At 40.9% G+C, this 24,391-nt stretch overlaps 1 protein-coding gene and 1 long non-coding RNA gene across 2 annotated transcripts; one reads left to right on the top strand and one right to left on the bottom strand.

Moving 5' to 3' along the window:
- Window positions 1-7,111: 7,111 nt before the first annotated feature.
- On the bottom strand, window positions 7,112-22,360 carry drd2l (dopamine receptor D2 like). Its single transcript, XM_057044845.1, has 8 exons — window positions 22,175-22,360; window positions 15,208-15,603; window positions 13,089-13,198; window positions 10,762-10,898; window positions 9,386-9,603; window positions 9,156-9,239; window positions 8,727-9,072; window positions 7,112-8,241 (listed from the first exon to the last, which is right to left on the bottom strand). The coding sequence occupies exons 2-8, from the start codon at window positions 15,574-15,576 to the stop codon at window positions 8,045-8,047; spliced, it is 1,461 nt and encodes a 486-aa protein (XP_056900825.1). The 5' UTR covers window positions 15,577-15,603; window positions 22,175-22,360; the 3' UTR covers window positions 7,112-8,044.
- On the top strand, window positions 9,174-22,150 carry LOC130532294 (uncharacterized). The gene is made up of 3 exons (XR_008952298.1): window positions 9,174-9,288; window positions 9,418-9,636; window positions 21,228-22,150. It is a non-coding gene; the product is annotated as an uncharacterized LOC130532294 (long non-coding RNA).
- Window positions 22,361-24,391: the final 2,031 nt, after the last annotated feature.

Below are 24,391 nucleotides of genomic sequence, written 5' to 3'. Positions count from 1 at the left end.
TCTGATATGACATATTTGCGAATAAGTTGTGAAGCTTTGTGCAAAGATCAGAACAAATAAAAAATCCAATACTATTGAACCGGCCACTGAAATAGCATATATTTTACCTGCACCACAGCCCAACATGCACATGGCGGCCTGCTCATTGTAGCTTGAATTATTATTGAAACAGTGGTACTATAACATTTTTATCACAAGTACACAGGTACTAGAGCGCAGAGCACTGCATCTTTTCTTAAACAAATGAACTAAAAGATGATTCAAGTCAAATATCGGACCGAAATCAGACAGTGTCATGCATGTTTTGCTGCAGTGTACTCGGAGAATTGTGCTGGGTACTCGTTGATGAGGTGGCACATGGGTGAAGTATACGTCAGAGATAAGGTGCAACACGCTGAAACTACACCAGCTATGGTGATGCAGACCTTCTTCTGAGATGATTTCTTGGATCATGACCCTCTGTAAGAAGGAACAGGCTCATATGGGGGGGGGGGGGGGTCCTGTTGATGGTTGGCTGGGCAAAGGAGGTGAAGAGGAGGACAATTTGTTTGAAGGGATCTCATAATCACAAGATTTCTTTCCCTTAAACTGTACATGTGCATGAGTGGGGCAGCAAAGACTGACTTCTTGGCTTCAACATACGGTAAGCTTACTCTTCAGGATGTAGAGGAATGTCCATTATTTCCATTACTACTAATAATAATAATCGGCATAATCATCATCATCATCATCTATTTCGGAGTCGTTGCCTATAGCCTATACTGTACACCTGAATGCCACTGGGAAAACACAATGGGAAAACACAAGGGTCCCTGAAAACAGAGGCCATTTATCTGCACACATAATACAAAATATGATCAATCAATCAATCAATCAATCAATCTTTATTTATATAGCATCTTTTACAATCAGAATTGTTTCAAGGCGCTTTCCAGAATCCCAGGGCCTAAACCCAGACAAGCAATAGTGGCAAGGAAAAACTCCCCTTTAACAGGAAGAAACCTTGAGCAGGACCAGGCTCATGTAGGGGGACCCTCCTTCTGATGGCCAGCTGGGTAGAGAGAGAGGAGAAGGGAGAGGACAGGTAGAGGATAGAATAGGTAGAAGAAAGGAGAGGAGAGGGGTAGAGGAGAGGAGAGGTAGAGGGAAGGGGAGGGGAGGTAGAGGAGAGGAGAGGAGAGGCATAGAGCATAGAATATACATACAAAAATACATTATATTGAATTAAATTGAATTGAATAAGCTGCTGGTAGAGTGGGTCAGCGGGGTCGGAGGTCAGTATACAGCTCTGAAGGCTGTAAATGGATACATAAGGGGGGGGAGCAGAAAAACTACACAGGAAATAGCATTACTAGTCTACTTGATGAGGAGAGGAGAGGAGAGGAGGAGGAGAGGAGAGGAGAGGAGAGGAGGGAAGAGGAAACCATGACCCAGTGGGGTGACAGAGGCCTGTCAGGTGATCATGTTTCTGGACCCCGGCAGCCTCGGCCTATAGCAGCATAGATAAGATGTTAACCTAATGATTAGACGGCTTCCTAAGTATGATAATTTGTCTGTCTATGATAATAACTGGAACTACAGAATTAGTAACAATAAGCTTTTTCAAAGAGGAAGGTTTTAAGCCTAATCTTAAAAGTAGCGATGGAGTCAGTCTCCTGTACCTGGACAGGGAGCTTGTTCCATAGCAGGGAGGCCTGGTAGCTAAATGCTCGGCCCCCCATTCTACCCCCTTGAAACTCTGGGGACCACAAGTAGACCAGCATTCTGAGAGCGGAGCGGTCTATTGGGCTGGTAAGGTGTCACTAGCTCCTCCAGGTAGGATGGAGCTAGGCCTCTGAGGACCTTGTAGGTCAAAAGAAGGGTTTTAAAAATTATTCTAAATGTAATGGGCAGCCAATGAAGAGACGCCAGTACAGGAGTAATGTGATCTCTTTTGTCAATACCTGTCAAAACTCTAGCTGCAACATTTTGGATCAGCTGGAGGCTTCTTAAAGAGGAGTTTGGACACGCTGATAATAAAGAATTACAATAGTCCAGCCTGGAAGTAACAAATGCATGGACTAACTTTTCAGCATCATGCCGCGTCAGTACCTTCCTGATCTTTGTGATGTTCCTCAAGTGAAAAAAGGCACTACTAGAGACTAATTTAATGTGTGAGTTGAAGGAGAGATTTTGATCAAAAGTTACTCCTAGATTCCTCACAGAGAGACTAGATGTTAATGAGATACCATCTTGAGTGATCATGTGATCTAATCTATCCCTGAGAGGTTCAGGACCAAACACCATGACCTCAGTTTTTCCTAAGTTAAGGAGGAGGAAATTTGAAGACATCCAGGACTTTATGTCTTTAAGACAGGTCTGAAGCTTCACTAACTTCTCTGTCTCCTCTGGTTTCATGGATAAATAAAGCTGAGTGTCATCAGCATAACAATGAACATTTATCCCATGCTGCCGAATAATGTTCCCTAAGGGAAGCATGTACAAGGTGAAAAGGATTGGTCCAAGTACAGAACCTTGAGGAACTCCATGGCTAACCCTACTGTATGAGGAGGGAACACCATGGACATGAGCAAACTGGTATCTATCAGATAAATACGATCTAAACCAGTCTAGTGCTTGTTGGATCGCAGTACCTCTCGTGTGTCACTGCCAATCCGTGTGTTCTTAAATGAAGACTTCAAGTAAACAAATGTCAATTTCAAAATGTATTTAGCAAACAGATGTATTTAGCAAACAGATGTATTTGGCAAACAGAATCAATTCAAAATACAAATATTACAGAGCTCTGGGCCAGTTCATAACCCTACCAACAACAAAGTCAATTGTCAGGGCATGAAGTCTGACAACCTAACTATCCCTTGGCCCAGTTTATATAGAAAGACATATGTAATATTGATGCTAATTCAGTCCAATCCAGTCCTTCTTCTTGGGTGACTTCATCTTCTTCTTCCTGCCTCATTGGTGTTGGTGCAGTCCTTCTCCATTGTCTTCTCAGATGGCCAGATCAGAGGTCTTATTCCTGTCCAGGAACTTATCAATCACCAGTAAATTATGCTGTCATATTTTACGATGAGGGTCTACCATTTCCTGTCTGCCTGGCTCCAACTGTCTAAGCAGTATTCATGTCAAAGAAGGGTCAACCGACTTGCTTATGTGTATTCCTACTAAAGAGTATATAGTATTCCTAACTTCTAACCTAACTGTAACATAAAACAAAAACATATAGTATAACACATGCTAATGAGATAAAAGATGCTAACAAGATAAAATAATTCTCTTCATGCTGTCCCTTTAATCCCAATCACATGCTCCAGTCTCTGTAACAGGATGCTGTGATCAACTGTATCAAAAGCAGCACTGAGGTCCAGCAGAACCAGCATAGAGACCAGTCCATGATCTGAAGCTATAAGAAGATCATTAGTAACTTTAAGAAGTGCTGTTTCTGTGCTGTGATGAGCTCTAAAGCCTGACTGAAACATCTCAACCAGGCTGTTTCTCTGCAGGTGCTCCAGTAACTGAGTCACCACAACCTTCTCTAGAATTTTGCTAAGTTTAGTTTGCTAAGACATCAGGATCCAGTGATGCTTTTTTAAGCAACAGCTTAATCACTGCCACCTTGTAGGACCGGGGTCCATAACCTGTCACTAAAGAACAATTGATCTGGTCCAGGACAGAAGTGCCTATCAATGGTAAAACATCCTTCAACAGGTGTGTTGAGATGAGCACACAGATAGGAAACATATACCGGTAGGTAATACATCAGCGACATATGGCAACAGCAAACAGACAGCTGAAATCAGTTCAATAAAATAGTGACATTGATTAAAGATGTTGCTTAAATTATTTATGACAATCAACAAAATATGGAATTCATAAATTTTCAGTCTGGTCCCTTCCTCCTGAAGGAGTTTAATAGGAATGTTCAAAAAAGATTGTCAGAGTGCGACATTGGAGAGAGAAATGGAACGTGTGGTTTTTGATGTTAGTGGTTATGCCCCACAGGTAGGATTTGAAAAGAAAGAAAGAGAATTTCTGGGCTGAGCCTGATGATGGAGTAGACATGCTAGTGCAGGTAATAGAGGCAATGACAAAGTGATAGGCAGCTTTGGTATCCAGGACAAAAACACAGAAAGACAGATGATGGTAGAAATATAGAAAAGACCTATAGAGAAATTATTTGTTGCAGAGACGTAGTTGGTGGGAATATAGCCAGATGCTATAGAATCGTGCTGGGTAGATGATGACACTAGTGGAGAGGAAGTTGAAGTGGGGAGTTTTTTGGCCTTCAGGGCACTGTTGGGACCAGCTCTGGGTGGTGAAATGTGCTTTCAGATGACTGGATGGCTGCAGGTAAGGTGATCAATGGGACAAGGACAGTACGGTAATTGGTGTATCTTCTGAAGGGAAAACAGATGAGTAAATTTGGGGGTACAGTGATGACAGAAGAGTATAAATTTACAGAGGTTAGCTAAGAAAAAGTGGAACATCGAGAGGACTGAAAACAGTAGACAGGAGTAGAGACAGATGTAACATAGGCTGAAGTTGGAGGTAGCAAAAGCCAAAGATCATTTTCTCATGACTTTTATGTAAGATCAGACAAAAGAGGCTTTATTGCGCTTCTGTGTAGACTGTCGGCAACCTGAATGCATACAGATGGCGTTCACCATTTATGTTTCAGGACCGTTTGCAGATTGGCCCTGCAACCTCCCGCCGAAACGGTAGAGGACATGGCGTTTAAACAGAGTGTTGTCTGGGTTGCTATGCAACTTCCTGAATTTAGATCCAAGTGAACAAAGAAGAGCCAAATTCATTAGCCTACTTATATTTACAGCCAATCACTTTGGATCTAATTAGAAACTCTTTGTTAATGAACTGCACACACAATACATCATTCCTAGAAAAAAGATGTCAGAAAACATGGTACAAATAAGAAAAAACAGCTTCCTTGAATTGACAGTGACAATGAATTTAGATCCCCCCCTCCCCTCCCCCAAGGGAAAACAATAAATGTAATGATACTATAGTAAAGTCAGAAAAGAAACAACTGGAAATTATGTAGTTTAGCAAGCCAATCACAGCCCCCCGGGTTTGGACCTTCACTCTAGAGTTAGAGTTTTGGAGGGAGGGGGGCGGGAAGCATCTCTGCTGTGGCTGCAGAGGTCCAATTAATAACGCGGTTGCCCACGTAAACACCCTTGAGTTATGCTGATGTGGAAGCATAAACGAGGCTTAAGAAAATGATTTGTATAGGTTGTGATGAAAGACAGACATGGTTAAAATGTGCCGCAAGCTAAAATAATAAAGTATAGTGATAGCTGTTGTGGGGTAGGAAGTAGCAAAGATTAGTAAGGATAAAGTTAGGAGATCAGTGAAGAGAAAAGGCAGTTGGGCCTGTTGTGGCGGTATTGAAGTGTTGAGAAGAGGTGGCTGTGGAGCTTGCAACTAGGCCCTTTACTAACAATGAGGACATGGTCTGCTGTTCTCTTTTTCTTTTTAACAAATGTGCAGGTATAGCAATTACAGAGTGATTACACTTAACAGCTGTAGAATAAAGTTACAAGGAAGTGGGATAAGACATGACTAAGTCCTTGAATTTCATAACACAGCTGTGCTATTTTCTGATTAGCTGATATGTATCTGTATTGTATTTTATTTTTTGATTGGCTGGGAAGTTTATCTGAATGACTGGGATGTGTCAAACTCCTGTTGAGCACTATGATGACCAGAACAAGTGTCTTCTTTTTAACAGATGCACAAAGCTATAGCAACTACACAGGAATTAAGTTCATGAGTTATAGAATAGTTACAAGAAGTGCAATTAATGGAATTACATTATAATAAAATTGTTTAAAATGGACTAAAAATATAACTTAATGTTAACCCTTGTTTTAACACTAGTATACTATTGAACTCAGTGGGCATTGCATATTAGGTTTTTGTGTGTGAGGAATCACAGGTGTGGTGGGTGAGAGTGTGAAACAGTGAAAATGTGTGAATGCATGAGACTTGAGAGTCCTGATACTACAGGTGTAAGTCACAATAATTGGGAAAATTACCAATTTGTACTCTCCAAGTGCTTTGTTTCTAGTTTGTTCTTGTGATGGATAGGCTGACAGATGAGTTTAGACAAGAATCTCCATGGACAAGGATCTCTGCAGGTGACACTGTTATCTGTAGTGAGAGCAGGAACCAGGTGGAGGAAAATCTAGAGGTGGAGATACTCCTGGAAAAGGAAAGAAATGTAGGTTAGTCAGAGCAAGATAGAATGTACATGTGCCAATAAGAGGGCTCCAACTGGAAGTGTGAGGTTAAAGGGAGAAGAGATAAAGAAGGTTGAGGATTTTAAGTATTTAGCGTCGACAGTGCAGGGCAGTCGAAAAAGAGGTGAAGAACCTGTGTAAGCAGGTTGAAATGGGTTGAGAAAAGAAACAGGTGTTTCATTGTTTAACAGCTTCAGCCCTTTTGCGGTCATTGGGAGGGGGCACATATGGGTGAAGACAGAGTGTGTCGATGGATGGGCCCCATATGAGCATTTGTGAATTCAGTACCTTGCTACCTTGGTAGCTCTAAAGGTGTTCTGGCACCTTCCACTACTACCAGAACATCTTCAGTGTTTTGTCTGCAGTTGGGCTTGAACCAATAACTCTCTGCTTCTTAGCCCAGTCCCCAACAGACTGAGCTGCCACCACCCGAAGAATGATGTGATATGTGAAAAAAAAATGTTTGAATAAACAAAAGGAATGGTGTAGTGGCATTGGCACTGGGTTCATTTCAGCTGGAGGTCATGGAGATGAAGATGCTGCGGTTCTCTTTGGGTGTAACAAGGATGGATAGGTTTAGGAATGAGTACATCAGAAGGACAGTGCGTCAGATGTTTCAGAGTTGCCGCCTGAGAAGCCAGACTGAAATAGTTTGGACATAGTTTGAGGAAGGGAAGTGAATAAACTGGTGGAAGAATACCGTTGCCCTTCGTCAGCCTTATTCAGCCTTAGTAAGGCTGGCTAAGGCGGCCTCCAACTGAACTGTTGTCATGACCTACAATCTGGTGTAGATTGGTTTAGCTCTCCTATATATCATGCACATGCACAAACCTGCACACACACACACCATGAGCAACCACACATATGCTTTATTTGATGCATTAGGTTAATTAGTTGAACAAACAGATAATGTCTTCAGATTACTGTGTCCTCTCTTTGTTCCACCCTTTATGCCAGGATTGTAACAAAGTGGGAGGTAAAACTGCCAGGAAGAAGGCCCAGAGAAAGATAAATGAAAGAAAATAGGAAGGAAGTGAGTTGGTGTGTGATGCACAGGTTGGGGTTTTCTAGGGGAAGTTGATTTCACCATAGCAACCCTTGGGGGGAGGGGGGCAGCAGGAAGAAATCTGTTGAGTTCAAAACCAGATTATTATTTGTTGGATGAAAATGCATTCACTTTATATGCATGCACACCTATTTAAAGCAAATCAATGTATACATTATGTTAGCTCTTCCTGATGATCATGTACTTGTTTGTCAACTCATTTTTCTGCCATGTAATTTTGGCATGAAGAATAATTGAGTGTCAAGTATGGGCATATTCCATATATATTCCATATATGTCCCTGCTTGACACTCATTTGCTTAATTCAGCTTGGCTTATTCATGACTATACAAGCACATACAAGAAATAAATAACAAGATGACATTTTTGGTTCCAAACCCCCCCTCCAAAAGATTAGCATGTGTCTTTCCAGAAGGATGTCTGGAAAGACACATGCTAATGTCTGCAGATGTCAAGTAAAACCTCCTCACAACTTCTCCTTTCCTATAAATATCCTTGGCTACCATTGTATTCTTGTAACTGCCTTATACCTGTCACAAACTTTTTCTTGGAGATTCTCGCATCCCTACTGTCATCTCTGTCACATGCATTGGTTCCCGCATTCATTTTTTTCTATCATTCTTCAGCAGGTAATACTCAAATGGTTCTTGCATGATCACAACTCTGCCTTGTTCCTCTACTCAGGATGTCTTTGTTGACAGTTTTCTTCTCCCATCAGTCAGCAGTGCAAGATTTTGATAAAGGCTTTGCGAAACTCGATGTTAAAAGTGGTGTATATGACAGGATTGACGGCGCTGTTCAGATATCCGAGCCAGGTGACAGCGCTGTACAGTGAAGGCGAGATGCAACAGCTCCTGCAATGTGCCTTCAGCACATGGGTGAGGAAGAAAGGTAACCAGCAGATGATAAACACACCTTTGAGACAGAAAAAGGAAGATGATCAGAAGATGAAATCTGCCAATCATTTAGGGTGTTACAAAATGGGGGAAAAAAAAAACTTTTGTCAACCCTACTTTTTATACAGAAGGGTTTGAAAGGCATCATAATAAGAACTTTACAAATTACGTAAAAGTTCTGTGGTACATTACACTCCAGTTCTCCCATCCTTACACAAAGTACCATGAACATTACATTTATTTTGACATCCCAGTTGAAATCTTACATTTTGACATATCGAAATAGTGTAAAAACCAAAGGCATTAGAGTACGTCCCCATGCTCTGTCAACTGATTTGTGTTTTATTTTGGTGTAGTAAAGATCATTTTTCCATCTAAGTTCTTAGTTTTCATCCATTTTTCTCACCGGTACAGATTTTATTTCGAGCTAAAACTGTGCAGGTGGTGAAATATTGTAATAAAAAAATGAGAGTAGTGAGCATTTGATCAATACCCAAGTCTCACCAAGCACAATAGCAAGCATCTGTGTGGCCTTGCGTTCCTTCTGCTGAGACAGTCTTCCTCTCGCTCTCTCTTTAGTAATTCTCCATCTTTCTCTGGCTCCACTGTTTTCTCTCCATCCCTCTCGGCCCCTCATGCCATCTTCAAGGGTGGGTGAACGAGGCAGAAGGGTTGATCGTGTCACAGCTGAGGGAAGAACTGGGGCAGGTCCAACTGAAATGGCCAGAGAGATCTTGGCATGTCCAGACTGGGAGGAGGTTTGAGGAGGAGAACGGTTTTGCTGAGTCTGGGGCAGGAATTGACCTGGCTCACTTTCGAGGGGGTGAACCACTGCCTCTTTCACAAGGGTCTGACACACAAAGAGGAAAACCAGGCAATGCATTGTGAGACCAACAACATGACCTTAACGATTCACTGTATCAAGAAGCTCACCACTTTCTTCCGCTGTAGACCGGTGCTTGCAGGCTTCAGGATCAGAGCACACAACTTCACATCCTCTGGTTGTGTGCACTTATTCTGAAGGGGAAGCAGAAAACCCTTAGCACCCATAGCAGCTTGTATATAAGTAAGACATGCCTTTTTTTTATAAGAAAGCTTTGTACAGATTCATGATGAAATTATGATGAAATGAAATTATCCAATAATCCAGAGTGATGAATTACCTTCCTCCCCCTGTGTGTTTCTACTCCATCAGCAGATCGTTGTGTGTTTAGACCGTGCCTGCGTGGGGGGGCTGTGCGCCTGCCTCGGCGACGCAGCACCACGCAGATCTGTGCATACACCAGCAAAGTTACGATGAAGGGAACATAGAAGGAGGCCACAGATGAATAGACCACGAAGGCTGGATCTGCAAAGCTACATGTGGTGCCATCACGGTTAGCTGCAGGAGAAATGGGAGACGAATGCTGAACAGGTAAACAACAACAAATTGTTTCTGGTAGTTTCTCATTTTTATAAATCTATATGAATATGTTATGGGGCTATTAATAATATTAATCTCTTTTAGAACTATTATAAGTTAATGTCAGAGAACGTTTACAGCTAACAAAAGTGTTACCAGGCATAGAAACATGGAAAAATCAGCCATGCAGCTACTGGAGGCTTTTTACTTAATCTCACAAATCCATAGTAAGTATAAATACAGAAAATGTAGGGCTAACATGTATTTTCCAGATTTCTTTATGTTTCTGAAGTTCAGCAAACCCTTGTGGTGACTCTTGAATTAAATATAAATCCACACCTGGATCAGAAGCAAATTTAAAAATTGTTTAGATGTTTTGTTGTTTTTGTAAATTTTCAGGCATTTATTTTGGGTAAAAACTGATCACTCAATGTTTGTGTGTTGGTGCCCATGTTTGCGCAGTGGTGCATAAGTTAGAGTTAGCTGGAATGTGTTTTATTTGTTTGTTAGTTGTTCCAGTAAATGGCAAACTTTGCTGATAATGGAAATGAAACTCAGTGTCAGTGTCTTATCTCACTTTTTACAGGTGCCTTTAGAAAATTGTTAGCAACCAACTGTTAGAAACCAATATGAAGTCTTGATATTGAAATATCTCTTAAGGATTTCTGTGTGCTAATATTTTGTCCCTGATTAACACAGCATCTTTTATTATTTCACCGTCATATTCAATGAGTTCCAGAGCTCAGATTACAAACTAATGAAAGTTGTCTTCATATAAAATACATAAACATGGATTTATATTTTAAGAGACTCTTTTGTCAACTCAAATATCTTACATCCTATATTGCTTTAAGCTTTTGAAAACTTTCAAAATCACTATTGCAACCAATGCTCTAGAGGTGTGCTGTAAGTCAAACAGACAGAAGCCATCTTAAAAGTTAAATTCAATAAATAATAATGAAGTATAATGAAGTTACTTCAATTTCCTACTTTGAAATTCATAGTGTTGCGGGTGCTACAAACTCTGCAGAATTTTTGGTCTGACAGTTAAATCAATACCTGTGATTTGTGTGTCTTTACTGAAATGCTAAACCATTAGGAGGGGTGTCATTTTGGGGGGGTATGATGTACTATTACCAGTGTTGTTGAGTCCAAAAAGCAAAGGACATGAAATTGCAAACGAGAGGAACCATACGACTGCAATCATCACTGCCACCCTCCTCCTCGAGCTGTATCTGGTGTTGTAGAGCATAGGCATGGCCACAGCTGTGTATCTGTGAAGGTGCACACAGATGCAGATGCAGACTCGGGATTACACTGCAGTCATGGATGCACATATCTTAAAGCAAACTCAGGCACTTTGTGGAAGGACAGTGGGAATTCAGTGTCCTCTCAAACAGACAGGAGCTGTCACTCGCCACCTCACAGCAACAAGGATACAAAAACATGTCTGATGCATGCTGATATGATTAATTCCATTTATGTGGGTGATAATTAGTGTAGGTATGAGAGATGATCTTCAGGGAACTTCTGTTAGTTCAGTGACAGATGAGGAACACCGAGTTTAACATGAAAGAAAAACCAAGCACATAGACTGGTCACATGTCTGGTAATTTACAGAACATCAATTTGATATGAGGTAAAATATTCAAAATTGGAAAACTTCCCAATTTATTGGAAAATTGAGTTTAATCTTAAATTACAGGATTTTGGATTGAAACCTACATGGAATTTTAGAAAACACTGTCTGTGGCTGGATACATACTCTACCCTAATCTGTAGCAATCAAATCCCAAAAGTTTGGGGATACCAGGAAAATCCCTCTTAGCTCAAACCTAAACCTTCCAACCAGCCCTGTTATTATGCAATATTAATAAACCTGTTTGACTTCATCATGCTCATTTTTGAGCACTTCACTTTTCTCAGAATAACAAGTGATGGTGTCTTCTTGCTGGCTGTTTGAGCAGCTAGTCCTGAACACACAGGTCACGATCAGATGAAAGATCATGGACGAGTATAGCCACAATGACCATGGACAACAGTTTAAATGATAAAGCAAAATCCATCTCTGAGGGGTTTTCTTTTAATGATTTACCCCCCCCCCCCCCCCCCCCCCCCTTATAAACTTGACCATTTAAACTCCTGGTGAAAGAAAAAAACAGGTTAACATTAGTTATTAACGTAAGTAACATGAAAGAAGCATTCACCTGTCAATGCTGATTGCGCAGAGGTTGAGAATACTGGCTGTGCACATCATGACGTCCAGCGTGAGCAGAATGTCGCAGTGAATGAGACTGAAATGCCATTCTCCCACCACCTTCGGCAAAATAACAGAGGCTGGCATTAAAGTAGAATTTTCTCATTTATTAGCCGTATGCTGACCTACTGACCTCCAACCCCGCTGACCAACTCAAATCTACCGGCAGTTTATTATAATTAATGTATTTCTATGATCTCTGCCTAGTCTCTACTTGTTCTCCCCCTCCTCCTCTCTCTCTACCCAGCCGACCATCAGCAGGAGCCTACATGAGCCTGGTCCTGCTCAAGGTTTCTTCCTGTTAAAGGGGAGTTTTTCCTTGCTACTGTTGCTTGTTGCAGGTCAAGCCCTGGGATTCTGTAAAGCGCCTAGAAACAATTTTGATTGTAACAGACACTATATAAACCAAGATTGATTGATTGATTAATTGATTGATTGATTGATTGACTGATTGATTGATTGATTGATTGATTGAGCAGCTTCACACACTTTAATCTTCGCAGTGCAGTATAACTGTAAGGCAGGATGGCTTCATTTAGTGAAGTTACTCAATATTTGATTGCAACTTTTCAGTTGAAATCAGATTTCAATCAGATCAGGCAGATTTACTGTCAAGTTTAGAAAAGATTGAGTATAATGCAATGCCTCTAATTAAAGTCAGTTTAATGTTTGCGCAAATTTAATCGTAATTTTTAATTCATAATAAAATGAGCATTCACCGTTCTTTAGTCCATTTCTACAAAAATGCGCAGGTTCACGGTTGTGAAGTCCTATAAGTACCTGGGTGTTCACCTAAACAGTAGCCTGGACTGGACACACAACACAGAAGGGCAATAGCAGACTGTTCCTGCTCAGGAGGCTGAGGTCTTTTGGAGTGCAGGGACCACTCCTGAGGACTTTCTATGACTCTGTGGTGGGATCAGCCATCTTCTATGGGATAGTCTGCTGGTCCAGCAGCATCATGGACAGGGACAGGAAGAGGATGGACAGAGTGGTAAGGAGGGCCAGCTCTGACCTGGGATGTCCCCTGGACTCAGTGGAGGTAGTGGGAAATGGGAGGATGATGGCTAAGCTGTCATCTATGTTGAACAACACGTCCCCCCCCCCCCCCCCCCCCCTTATAAACTTGACCATTTAAACTCCTGGTGAAAGAAAAAAACAGGTTAACATTAGTTATTAACGTAAGTAACATGAAAGAAGCATTCACCTGTCAATGCTGATTGCGCAGAGGTTGAGAATACTGGCTGTGCACATCATGACGTCCAGCGTGAGCAGAATGTCGCAGTGAATGAGACTGAAATGCCATTCTCCCACCACCTTCGGCAAAATAACAGAGGCTGGCATTAAAGTAGAATTTTCTCATTTATTAGCCGTATGCTGACCTACTGACCTCCAACCCCGCTGACCAACTCAAATCTACCGGCAGTTTATTATAATTAATGTATTTCTATGATCTCTGCCTAGTCTCTACTTGTTCTCCCCCTCCTCCTCTCTCTCTACCCAGCCGACCATCAGCAGGAGCCTACATGAGCCTGGTCCTGCTCAAGGTTTCTTCCTGTTAAAGGGGAGTTTTTCCTTGCTACTGTTGCTTGTTGCAGGTCAAGCCCTGGGATTCTGTAAAGCGCCTAGAAACAATTTTGATTGTAACAGACACTATATAAACCAAGATTGATTGATTGATTAATTGATTGATTGATTGATTGACTGATTGATTGATTGATTGATTGATTGAGCAGCTTCACACACTTTAATCTTCGCAGTGCAGTATAACTGTAAGGCAGGATGGCTTCATTTAGTGAAGTTACTCAATATTTGATTGCAACTTTTCAGTTGAAATCAGATTTCAATCAGATCAGGCAGATTTACTGTCAAGTTTAGAAAAGATTGAGTATAATGCAATGCCTCTAATTAAAGTCAGTTTAATGTTTGCGCAAATTTAATCGTAATTTTTAATTCATAATAAAATGAGCATTCACCGTTCTTTAGTCCATTTCTACAAAAATGCGCAGGTTCACGGTTGTGAAGTCCTATAAGTACCTGGGTGTTCACCTAAACAGTAGCCTGGACTGGACACACAACACAGAAGGGCAATAGCAGACTGTTCCTGCTCAGGAGGCTGAGGTCTTTTGGAGTGCAGGGACCACTCCTGAGGACTTTCTATGACTCTGTGGTGGGATCAGCCATCTTCTATGGGATAGTCTGCTGGTCCAGCAGCATCACGGACAGGGACAGGAAGAGGATGGACAGAGTGGTAAGGAGGGCCAGCTCTGACCTGGGATGTCCCCTGGACTCAGTGGAGGTAGTGGGAAATGGGAGGATGATGGCTAAGCTGTCATCTATGTTGAACAACACGTCCCCCCCACCCCCCACCCCCCACCCCCCTACAGGACACCCTGACAGCACTGGGCAGCTCATTCAGTGAGTGGCTGCTCCACCCTCGCTGTGTGAAGGAGAGGTATCGCAGATCTTTCCTGCCGGCTGCTGTCAGGCTGCACAATAAACATAACGCCCGATAGCACAGTCTGAATATTAGATATTCTGAGATGTATATTGTATACACCCTCTGTACTATGTACAGGTATACAAAAAGGCTAATTATTAATTTATCTTGGATTATTATATATTTTTTATTCTTATTTTAATTCTTAATCAAATGTATATTATATATTTTCTATTCTTATCTTTATCTTATGTCTTTTCCTCTGTGTGTTTTTGCTGCTATTGCGGCGTAAATTTCCCCGTTGTGGGACAGATAAAAGAAATCTGAATCTGAATCTTATTTTTGAAATCCAAATGGGAAAAAAAAATATTGCTGTAAAGAAGACTTATTTAAGTTGAGACCTGATGAAACATGGAAAATAAATATACTGGTACAATAAATGCATTCTCTTTTTTTAAATTTTTTTTGTAAATTTTTGTTTAGCTTCTTCTTCTCACACCTTTAATATCATTATAAACTTTCTTCTGTATTTTACTCAAGATTTTGATGAGGTTTCAAACTTATAGGCTTAACACTTTTTGGCGTATTAGTTCAAAGACTTGCTTTTTGTGAGAACAGAGCAATAAGTGTGTTATTTTACACACACTTTAAGTCGATAATGATGCCACAGGGCGTTTTAAAATCCTGACCAACACTAAGGCTTAAGGTACCAAGTTGCTGATGAGGAGCATATATAGAAATCCATCTTTTTCAAACTCAAAATTATACACATATATACCAATTTGTGTGTTTGATGACTAAAATAACTCAAAAGTCTGTGTGTGGTGAATTGGGTGATCATGTGATCATATTGGATCGATTTTCAAATGTAATGAAGTGTGTTTACCTCTAGGTAAACGCCCCAGGGCATGACCAGTGTTGCCAGTAGCAGGTCAGACACAGCCAGAGAGACAATGAGGTAGTTGGTGGTGGTCTGCAGAGCACGCTCCCGTGACACAGCCAAACACACCAGCACGTTACCAAACACCACACAGAAGATCAGGAGCACCAGCAGCATGGCATAGAAGTTGTACCGAGGAGGGGAGCCTGGTGAAGGGCTGGTGCAGTTGGACAAGGTCAGTGAGGGAGAGGAGGTGAAGAAGGATAAGGGCGAGTCTGAAGGGTCACTGGTGGCCAAGGCGGAAAAATTACGGTCAAGGATGGACAGAGGGGAGGAGGGAGAGGACACCTCATCTGACTTGTTGAGCAAAGTCATGATCTGCCGCCAGTGGTCATAGTTGGGCTGAAAGTCAAGGACAAAGAGAATGAAACCCCAAGAAAGCCTTTTGGATCATGTTTCATTTACCTGTTCACGTTGACTGCCACATCTGACAGCAGCAGAAGACAACATTATTATTATTATTGAGACACCATACAATGAGTTTAATATAGCAGAATGCACAGAGTAAATATGTATTCAATAGCACAGCTCATAGTTATAGACATTATAGGTGGCAAGGTCAATTCAAAATGACTAAAGAGAGCTTCCATCCATCCATCCATCCATCCATCCATCCATCCATCCATCCATCCACTAAATTCTTTTCCCAACATACAAATACAAACAACCATTCACACTCACATTAACTGCTAAACAAACATGTGGACCAGCCAAATCTCCTATCCCCCAAATTCATGTCTTTGGACGGTGAGAGAACACCGGAACACCTGGAGACGACCCATGCAGAGACAGGAGAACATGCAAACTCTGCTCAGGCCCCAGGGGATTCAAACCTTGATTGTTTGAGGCAACAGTCCGAACCAAGCTGTCTGGCTTTGAATATATACTGTAAAAATTCGAATGGAATTCAAATAGTTCAAATAATAAGCTGCAAAAGAGGAAGCAGAATTTTTCCAGCAACTTCCAGTGCAGAGGGAGTAGACCAGGTTTTTTAAGACTTCCGAAAACTTCCATTTCTAACTGTGACACTGCATCAGTCATGCAGCTCCACATAACAGGATTCACCAAACATTCAAATAGAAATAAAGACACACTAAAATAAGTCTGGCAGGTCCTGGAACAAAAAATAAATAGAATGGAAACAAAGCAGTATTCTATGAATGTCTGGTCTGTAATGCTTGTCAATACGCATCCACAGGGTTAGCCGACTTAGCCAGAACAAAAATCTATAACCTACCCTGACTGTTGACCTCAAACGCATGTATCATTTTCACACAATCACAATAGGTATTGATTAGGTTTAGCAGACAACTTGAGGGAAGAAGATCGATGTCATTGTTGTGGTTGAGGTGAGTTTGGTTGTTGGTGTTTGACTGAAATCCTCATCTTCATTCAAGAGCCCAGTTTTCCTCGGTGTTGAAAAGTGGAAATGTACTTTCACTGTTAAGACAAAATAAACTAATGTGAAAAAACACGTACACTTCAAAACAACTGCAAGAGAGAAATGAGCAAATTAGCACCACAACAGAAGTGCAGCATGCACAAAGGAGAGGAAGAGATTAAAGTTAGCTAACCTTTGGAGAGGAGAGGGAAGAGTTACATTAAGCTGTATGTCTTTTTTAAATAAGTGGCTGCAGTCGTTTACAAGAGCAGTGTAATTACGTAGTTAGACACCTTGATTTATAAGACTTTATAATTGTCTCTAATAAATTCACCTTACAGTGGCATGTGCACTTCCGTTGTGGAATGAATTTGCCTCATTTCTCTCTTACAGTTGTTGGGGTGGGGGGGGGGGGTGTGTTGTATTGTGGACTTGTAAGTTTTCCTTCCTGCTTAGTTTCTGCGATTGCCACATTTTTCTCTTGCAGCTTTGTTTTGTTGCATTTGATTTATGTATTCTTGTTTTTGCATCGTTCCCATGCTAACACCATTTACTCTTTGGCAGCACATTTGCACAGTCCACCAGAAGTTGAGATAACTTTTGATTTTAGCTCAGATAGCATTTTTGTGGTTCATTAATACTGTACACTTTTCAAAATAAAGTGCTATGATCGAAACTACACTTTTCTGCATGACCTCCCACATTAATCAGTCTACATGAGAGCAATGAAGCGGCTGGGGTCAGAGCAGATTATTTTGCAGGGAATGTTCTGCTGCAGTGCAATCTTGGTAAATAATGTAATAGCGTTACATTTTTACCACAGACTGCAGTAAGTTTTAATTGTCAGCACATGAATCACTTTTCTCCCTTTGCCACATACACATTATATGTCTGCTCATATCTTCAATCAACATACCAGTAAATGTCGTTTTCTCCCACATCATTGAGGATTGAGCTGCATTTGTAAATGTATAATATATTTAGCAGATAAGCCAAAGAGCACTTCAAAATTCATCACTCGAGGCTGGTGAAATGTTAAAAAAATGTGGTTGCATGCACACACACAAGGCTGAGGTTGGATATCAGGAGCAGTGATGAGGTCCAAAGGTGTAAACACATCAAATAATCCTGACTGGAATTCAATGGAAAAAATGGATGTACTCAATTTTATTCAAAAACAGTAAACCTTTGGGTCTTTATACCAGTATCAGTATAATTTAAACAATAATCAAGCTTGATTGTTCTTTATATTACAACTAATGATTTGCTGATCCACTGTCAGTTCTCATTTAAACTTTAAATGCTTTATTGGCATCGACTTAAAAAACAAAACAAAATGAATCACAAATTTGGCCACATTTTACACTTAACAAAAAGAATCTATCCACAAAAAATAAAAACTGTATGAGCAATCCTTAATTAATTAATTCTTCTGAATAGCCATTTATAATCCATCAACCGATTTATTGCCTCTTCTCTCCAAGATGTCCCGTCTGGCCCAAATTTCCTTTTAATATTGCGCACTAGCTTTCTTTCCTTTGATCATTTCCTCTTATCATCTGGCTAATCTTCTCTCCCTCTTATAAGCTCCTAGCTCTGCACTCTGCACACACACAATACCAGAAAAAACAAAGAAAAGCACCAGCTCTATTGTACGCACAACTCCTCTTTTTTCAACTGAGGACTAAATTTAAAGAAGATTTTTAATTCTCTCAAAATCCTCAAATTACTGTTAATATATCTGAGTTCATCTGAATAAGCAACTTTGTGCGTGTGTATATATATATATAGACACACACACACACACACATATATATACAGTATATATACACACACACATATATATATATATAGAGAGAGAGAGAGAGAGAGAGAGAGAGAGAGAGAGAGAGTATACTGTATATATGTTTGTGTGCGCTTGCTGAGCAGTTGTTTTCATCTTTCATTCACGTATGGTGTTCGACTACCGGTGGCAGCATGAGATGTGGAAAACATTTTTAGTTGATGAGCCATTTAAAAATGTCTCATGTGGGAAGCAAAGCAGTGCACCTGTGTCTGGACAGATGCAACATTAACACAGATTAATCTGGGATGTTTATTTATTTTTTTGTTGTTGTTGTTTGGCATCAGTGATTGATTTGGATAAGTGCTCTCCCTTCTGCTTCCCATGTGAGACGGTTTTAAGCAAGTCCATGATCCCACATGGTGCTCCAGCAGCCGCTGACCTTCAGCAATCACTGACAATTCACCTCTAATGGCCACTGTTAAAAAACACAAGGCATTTTTCCATAGTATTTTTGTATTATATTGTAATTAACATACTAATAAACATACTAGTAATAAAATATGCATTTAACATCCGAGCACTCGCTGCATGCTTTAATAATGAATACCAACAATATCAAGAGCTTTTTAAAGCCAACATATCTCCACTGCCCTCTGGTGGTAGGAAGCAGTACAATAATCACATTTTTAAACTCTTTTTAGCTAAAAGGTACTTCACTTATCATGAACAAAAGTTAGCATGATGTTTCATCACCAAATGTGAATTGGACTTCATTTAGTTTAATAAGTCTTCGAAACTAACCTGCACAGCAGCTCAGCATCAGCAGACTGGGAAGGACGTCAGTGCTGCAACTTCCTTTTAAAGTCGTGACCAAAGAAAATGATTCAGAAGCCCAATGACACTCTAAAGCCGAGCATTTAATTATCATCAGGATTCACTATATATTATATCACCATACACCTATAATGTTTGTTCCTCTTTCCACATAAAAAACCAACTGCATGGACACTGAGATATGGGTTACATTGTTCCTAACCAATTAGATGAGTTATTGGGATTTTTAAAATTAAATATGCACAAATATGATTTTGATAACCTCCCAGCAGACAGCAGTTGCAATCTCTTGTAAGCCCCCCCCCACACACACACACGCACGCACGCACACACAGGCACGCACACACAGGCACACACAAACACACACACTTTCCAGTATAATTAAAAGTTATTTACATAGGGACATAGTGAATTTAACTACGTAGTGTGAAAAAAAAAAAAAATCTGTGTTATTATTCAATTATTTGGAACCTGGCTTGTTTTTTGTTGCACTATTGAGGCAACAGCAGGTGCTCTAAGAGATTCTGGGGTCGTCATCAATACCAAAAGGAGCTAACATTAAAAAAAAAAAATCAAAGTTATAATATGTGACATCATCATCAAGAGACCTGATATTTGTTCTCCTTCCAAAGAAAGTGAGAAACCTGTGGCAAAGAAAAGTTGGAACTCTGCTGTGAAAGAGTGTAACATGTCGGATATATGAGGAGGATCACAACTGGAACAGAGAAGTGATGACAATATCTGAGTATTATTAGTATTTTTATGTGTCTATGACAACACAAGAGAATCCCTTTATTGGGGATTTTACGTAGAGATAATGCAATTCCACAGAAATGTCGTGTTGACCGACATTTGGGCACTATGACATTTTTCCTAAAGTTTTTGTGAGCTTCTGCTTTAAAATTGTTGGCTTGCGCGTGTTATAATAAAAAACAAAATAAAAAAAACAGCTGCCTTCTGCCTTTTCCCTCCATTCGCTGGTGCCTCACAGACAAAACTGTCGGGATAATCCGTCTTTAAACTGCACAAAACGCAACCGACGTTAAGCAGCCTGCATTAATTAGTTTGAAACTGTGCCAGATGTGTTGTCTCCTGTAAATAAAAAAAAAGTGATGGGCAGAAGTGTCTCTTGTCCACCGTGGCAAAAATAAAGGATTCCACTACATAGGATTGGACACAATTATGACAATTATGTCCGAAAGAGTGAAATGAAAAGAGGCAGGAATTCTGCTAAAACTTGTTTAGTGTCACAGCTGCGGGCAATCATGCCCGTGAGCCGCTTCGCCGCACACCTGTTGTGCATCAGGACTCTAATGAACGCTCATCTTAAACCCCGGAGGCACACCTGCTCTCTGCCAGATCGTTATTCATTCCCGATGACTTTCCAGCGCATTCCTGTTTGCCTGCCTGCCCGGTTCCGACCTTGCCTGTTCCTGACCATTATGTTTAGCCTGCTCCCCGGTAAACTCTGTCTGCCTTCTGCCCGATCTCGACCCTGCCTGTCCCCGACTATTCTGTTCTGCTCGCTCCCCGGTGAATCCTGTCTGTTGTCTGTGTCCGACAATAAAGCGGTGTTCAGCCAATCTCGTGTGTCGCATTTGGGTTCTCATCTGGTTACTGACAGTTTAGCATCTTGAAACATCTACTGAACTGAATAAATTGGAGGAACACGGTGGAAGCAAATATCTATTCTGTGACATGACATTATTTAAGTCCCAAAATCATTGCTGTGTGTCTACTCTCTGTGCAGACTTTAAATGGAATATAAAATATTTAAGATTAGCAATGTGTAAAAAATTAACAGACATCCCTATTTTTCTTCTGTTTCCTTAGAGAAAGTGCACACATTTAAATATAAATAATGTAATGCTAATAAATAATGTAGTAATTCAAGTTCTTTCTTTTAACCACATCTAACTTCAACTTGTTTTTTCCTTCCTTTCCATCCATCCGGGACATTGTCAGGGGACAGCAGTCTGAGCAGGGACACTCGGACTTCCCATTCCCTGGACAATTCCTCCTGCTCTTTCGGCAGGATCCCAAGGCATTCCCAGGCGAGCCGAGTGACATACAGTATCACTCCAGCGTGTCCCGGACCTTCCCCATGATCTCTTCCCATGACCAGAACACCTCCTGAGGGAGGCATCCAGGGGACATCTGATACAGATGCTGAGCCACCTCAGATGGCTCCTCTAAATGTGCAGGAGCAGCGTCTCTCCAAGCTCCCCATGGGTGATAGATCTCCTCATCCCTCTGAGGGAGCGCCACGACACATGAATTCAAATTTACAATGGCTCTATATCATTTGGCAGCTATGGGTGACAATACATGCAGATGCTGTCAACAACATATGTGGTGCACAATACATTTGAATCAAACAGGTGTCATGTCTCAAGGTCAAAAAAAAGATTATCTTGAAATGATCATCATTTGGAGAAAATGCGATGAATAAATACGAATGGGTAAAATGCACTAAAAGTCTGTGCTCCGACCTGTATATTCACTGTATATATAGGCTATACATTAAGCTTCCTGTATCGTTTCTTTCATGAGGCAGATTTCAGTCCCTTTAATTGTGAAGTAAACACACAATTTCCAACATCTACTCTCTAATTATTCAGAATAATATTTCTGAAAAACAAAAACAGTACAGTCACCAAAATAAATCCATCAATATTAAAACAAAGACGTCATCATCAAACCATCTTTGTTTATCCACTTGATGGTTGCAAGTGGAAAAAAGTATCAATATGGTCAACACCAAAATCAAGAAATTAACCCGTCATGGAGCTAAATCGTAAAACTGTAGGGAAATAACTTATTATCATTATTATTATTGTTGTTGTTATTATTATTATCATCATCATTATCATTATCATTATCATTATTATTATTGACATCTGTAAACTCACCGAACTCTCAGACGCGCTCACGGCTCAGGAACGCCCGGCAACAAATTGCTCGTCGGGCTGCTGCATCCCGAATGAACAGCAGCGGTTAAATCTCCCATTTTAACCCCAGTTAGACGCACTCTGTCATTAAGTCACCCCCAGCGCTCCTCGCAGCGTCGGTACATGCGGGGTCCGTACGGAGGGAGTCAGCCGCGGAGGAGGAGGAGGAGGAGGGGAAAAGCAGTGTTGGAGAGGATGGAGGAGATTTCGCTCATTTGAGCTGCTCTGGCATGTAAGGTATCACAATGTATAATGTATAATGTATAGCTTGGAAAATGACAAAAATAATTAAACATCTTAAAGTAGTCCTTTAAATGTTCGACATATTCCTTAAGTGGAGCCAATTTAGTTTTATCGCCCCATAGTGGCAGGTTTCAGAAGGCTGAAGAGGAGCGAAAACAAAAGTAAAAAATTCTTTTCGTCCTCTATTTTTCCTTCAGTGATGTCAATGACTGTATCCCATGCATCAAAGCTTTTTCTTCTTCTACTATAAAAACTAGTGTTTTCTTTACTAACACTGGATTGTCACAAACTGTAGATCTTCTCACAATGTAGATCCTCATAAACTGTAGATTGTTTAAACTGTAGATAGATCCTCACAAACTCGAAAGCTTCTTACAAGCCAGTTTGTATTGGGACCTGAGCTGAGAAGCTGAGGAGGGTTCCTGGTTCAAGGCCCAGTGCAGACAAAACATGCAAGGTGTTCTGTAATAGGGAAAAGTGCCAGGACACATTCAGAGCACTGCCGAGATACCCTTGAGCAAAGTTATGAACTCACAAATGCTCACACAGGGCCCTGAGATAAACTGGCGACTCATCCAGGGGCGAACCCTGCCTTCACCCATGTGTCCCCTCCCCGTCAGCCCAAAAGGGACGAAACGGTTAAGAAGATGAAGACAACAACGAAGACAAGACTCTTGTAAGCTGTAGGTCTTTCTAACCATAGATCTCTCTACACTGTGGATCATCAGAAACTTTAGATCTTTACAACCTGTGGAGTTTTACAGACTGCATATCTTTATACTACAATTTGGCTGTTTTTGTTTATATATCCATATTTTCCATCCTGCTGACTAAAATTGGAAGACTCATTTATCTTCTCCTGATGGCAGAGGCTAATACTAACCTGAATATTAAGTGAGGTTCGCCCTACTGCACTCAATATGTCCCATAATGTAGCGTGTAAATGCTCCCTAACTATGCAATATATTAATAAGTTAAATATTGAAAAGCTAGTGGTACATCAACAAACAATCAGCCACTGAGTTTTTTACTTTTGTTATTTATAATAAGTGAAAAAAATGAACCAGATTATGCTGATGTCAATCTACTGCAAGGTGAGGAACCAGTGAAGGAAGAGGAAGATAAGATATCCTGAAGTCCTGTCACCTATAGAAGCCTGGCAGCAGTGTGAGGGTCATGTTCCTTGGTTGCTCCAGGGCCTTCAGCATCATCCAGCCAGCACTTCTGAGAGACAAGCTAGAGAGACCCACCAGCCTCATTGTTAGGTCTACATGTTTAATTGCTGGTGGACGCAACTCAATGCATTTAAGCATGTAGACGCGGTCAAGGTGACGCGCTGAATTTTAAACGTGAATTTTAAAGTACCCGCAAGGGAATAAATGGGGATTTAAGTGAATTTGAACAAATGTTTGTCTGTGCCATAGGGACTGGTGTGAGTATTTCAGGAACTGCCGATCTACTGGGCTTTTCAGACACAACCATCTTCAGGGTTAGCAAAGGATGGTCCTAAAAAGAGAAACTATCCAGTGACCAGCAGTGGATAGGGGATAAAAAGACCTTGTGGATGTGAGAGGTGAGAGCAGAATGGACAGACTGGTTTGAGAGGATCAAAAGGCAACAGAAGCTCAAATAACCACTCGTTACAACGCGGGAATGCACAACACGTCCAACCTTGTAGAAGCTGGTCTACAGCAGCAGAAGACCACACCAGCGCCCGTCCTGTCAGCTAACAACAGGAAAATGAGGTTGCAATTAGCACAGACAGTAAAAGTGATCTCTAGAGGACTGGAAAAACTTGGAAAACTCTTGATTTCAGCTTCAACATTCAGATGGTCAGAATTTGGCAAGAATAACTTGAAACCATCCTGCCTGGTATCAACGGGTCAGGCTGCTGCTGCTGCTGGTGGTGGTGGTGTAACAGTGTGGGGGCTATTA

Source organism: Takifugu flavidus, chromosome 10, assembly GCF_003711565.1.
Source record: "Takifugu flavidus isolate HTHZ2018 chromosome 10, ASM371156v2, whole genome shotgun sequence".
NCBI classification, from domain to species: Eukaryota; Metazoa; Chordata; class Actinopteri; order Tetraodontiformes; family Tetraodontidae; genus Takifugu; species Takifugu flavidus.
The sequence above is the reverse complement of the archived record's forward strand: the minus strand, read 5'-3'. Positions and strand labels throughout refer to the sequence as shown.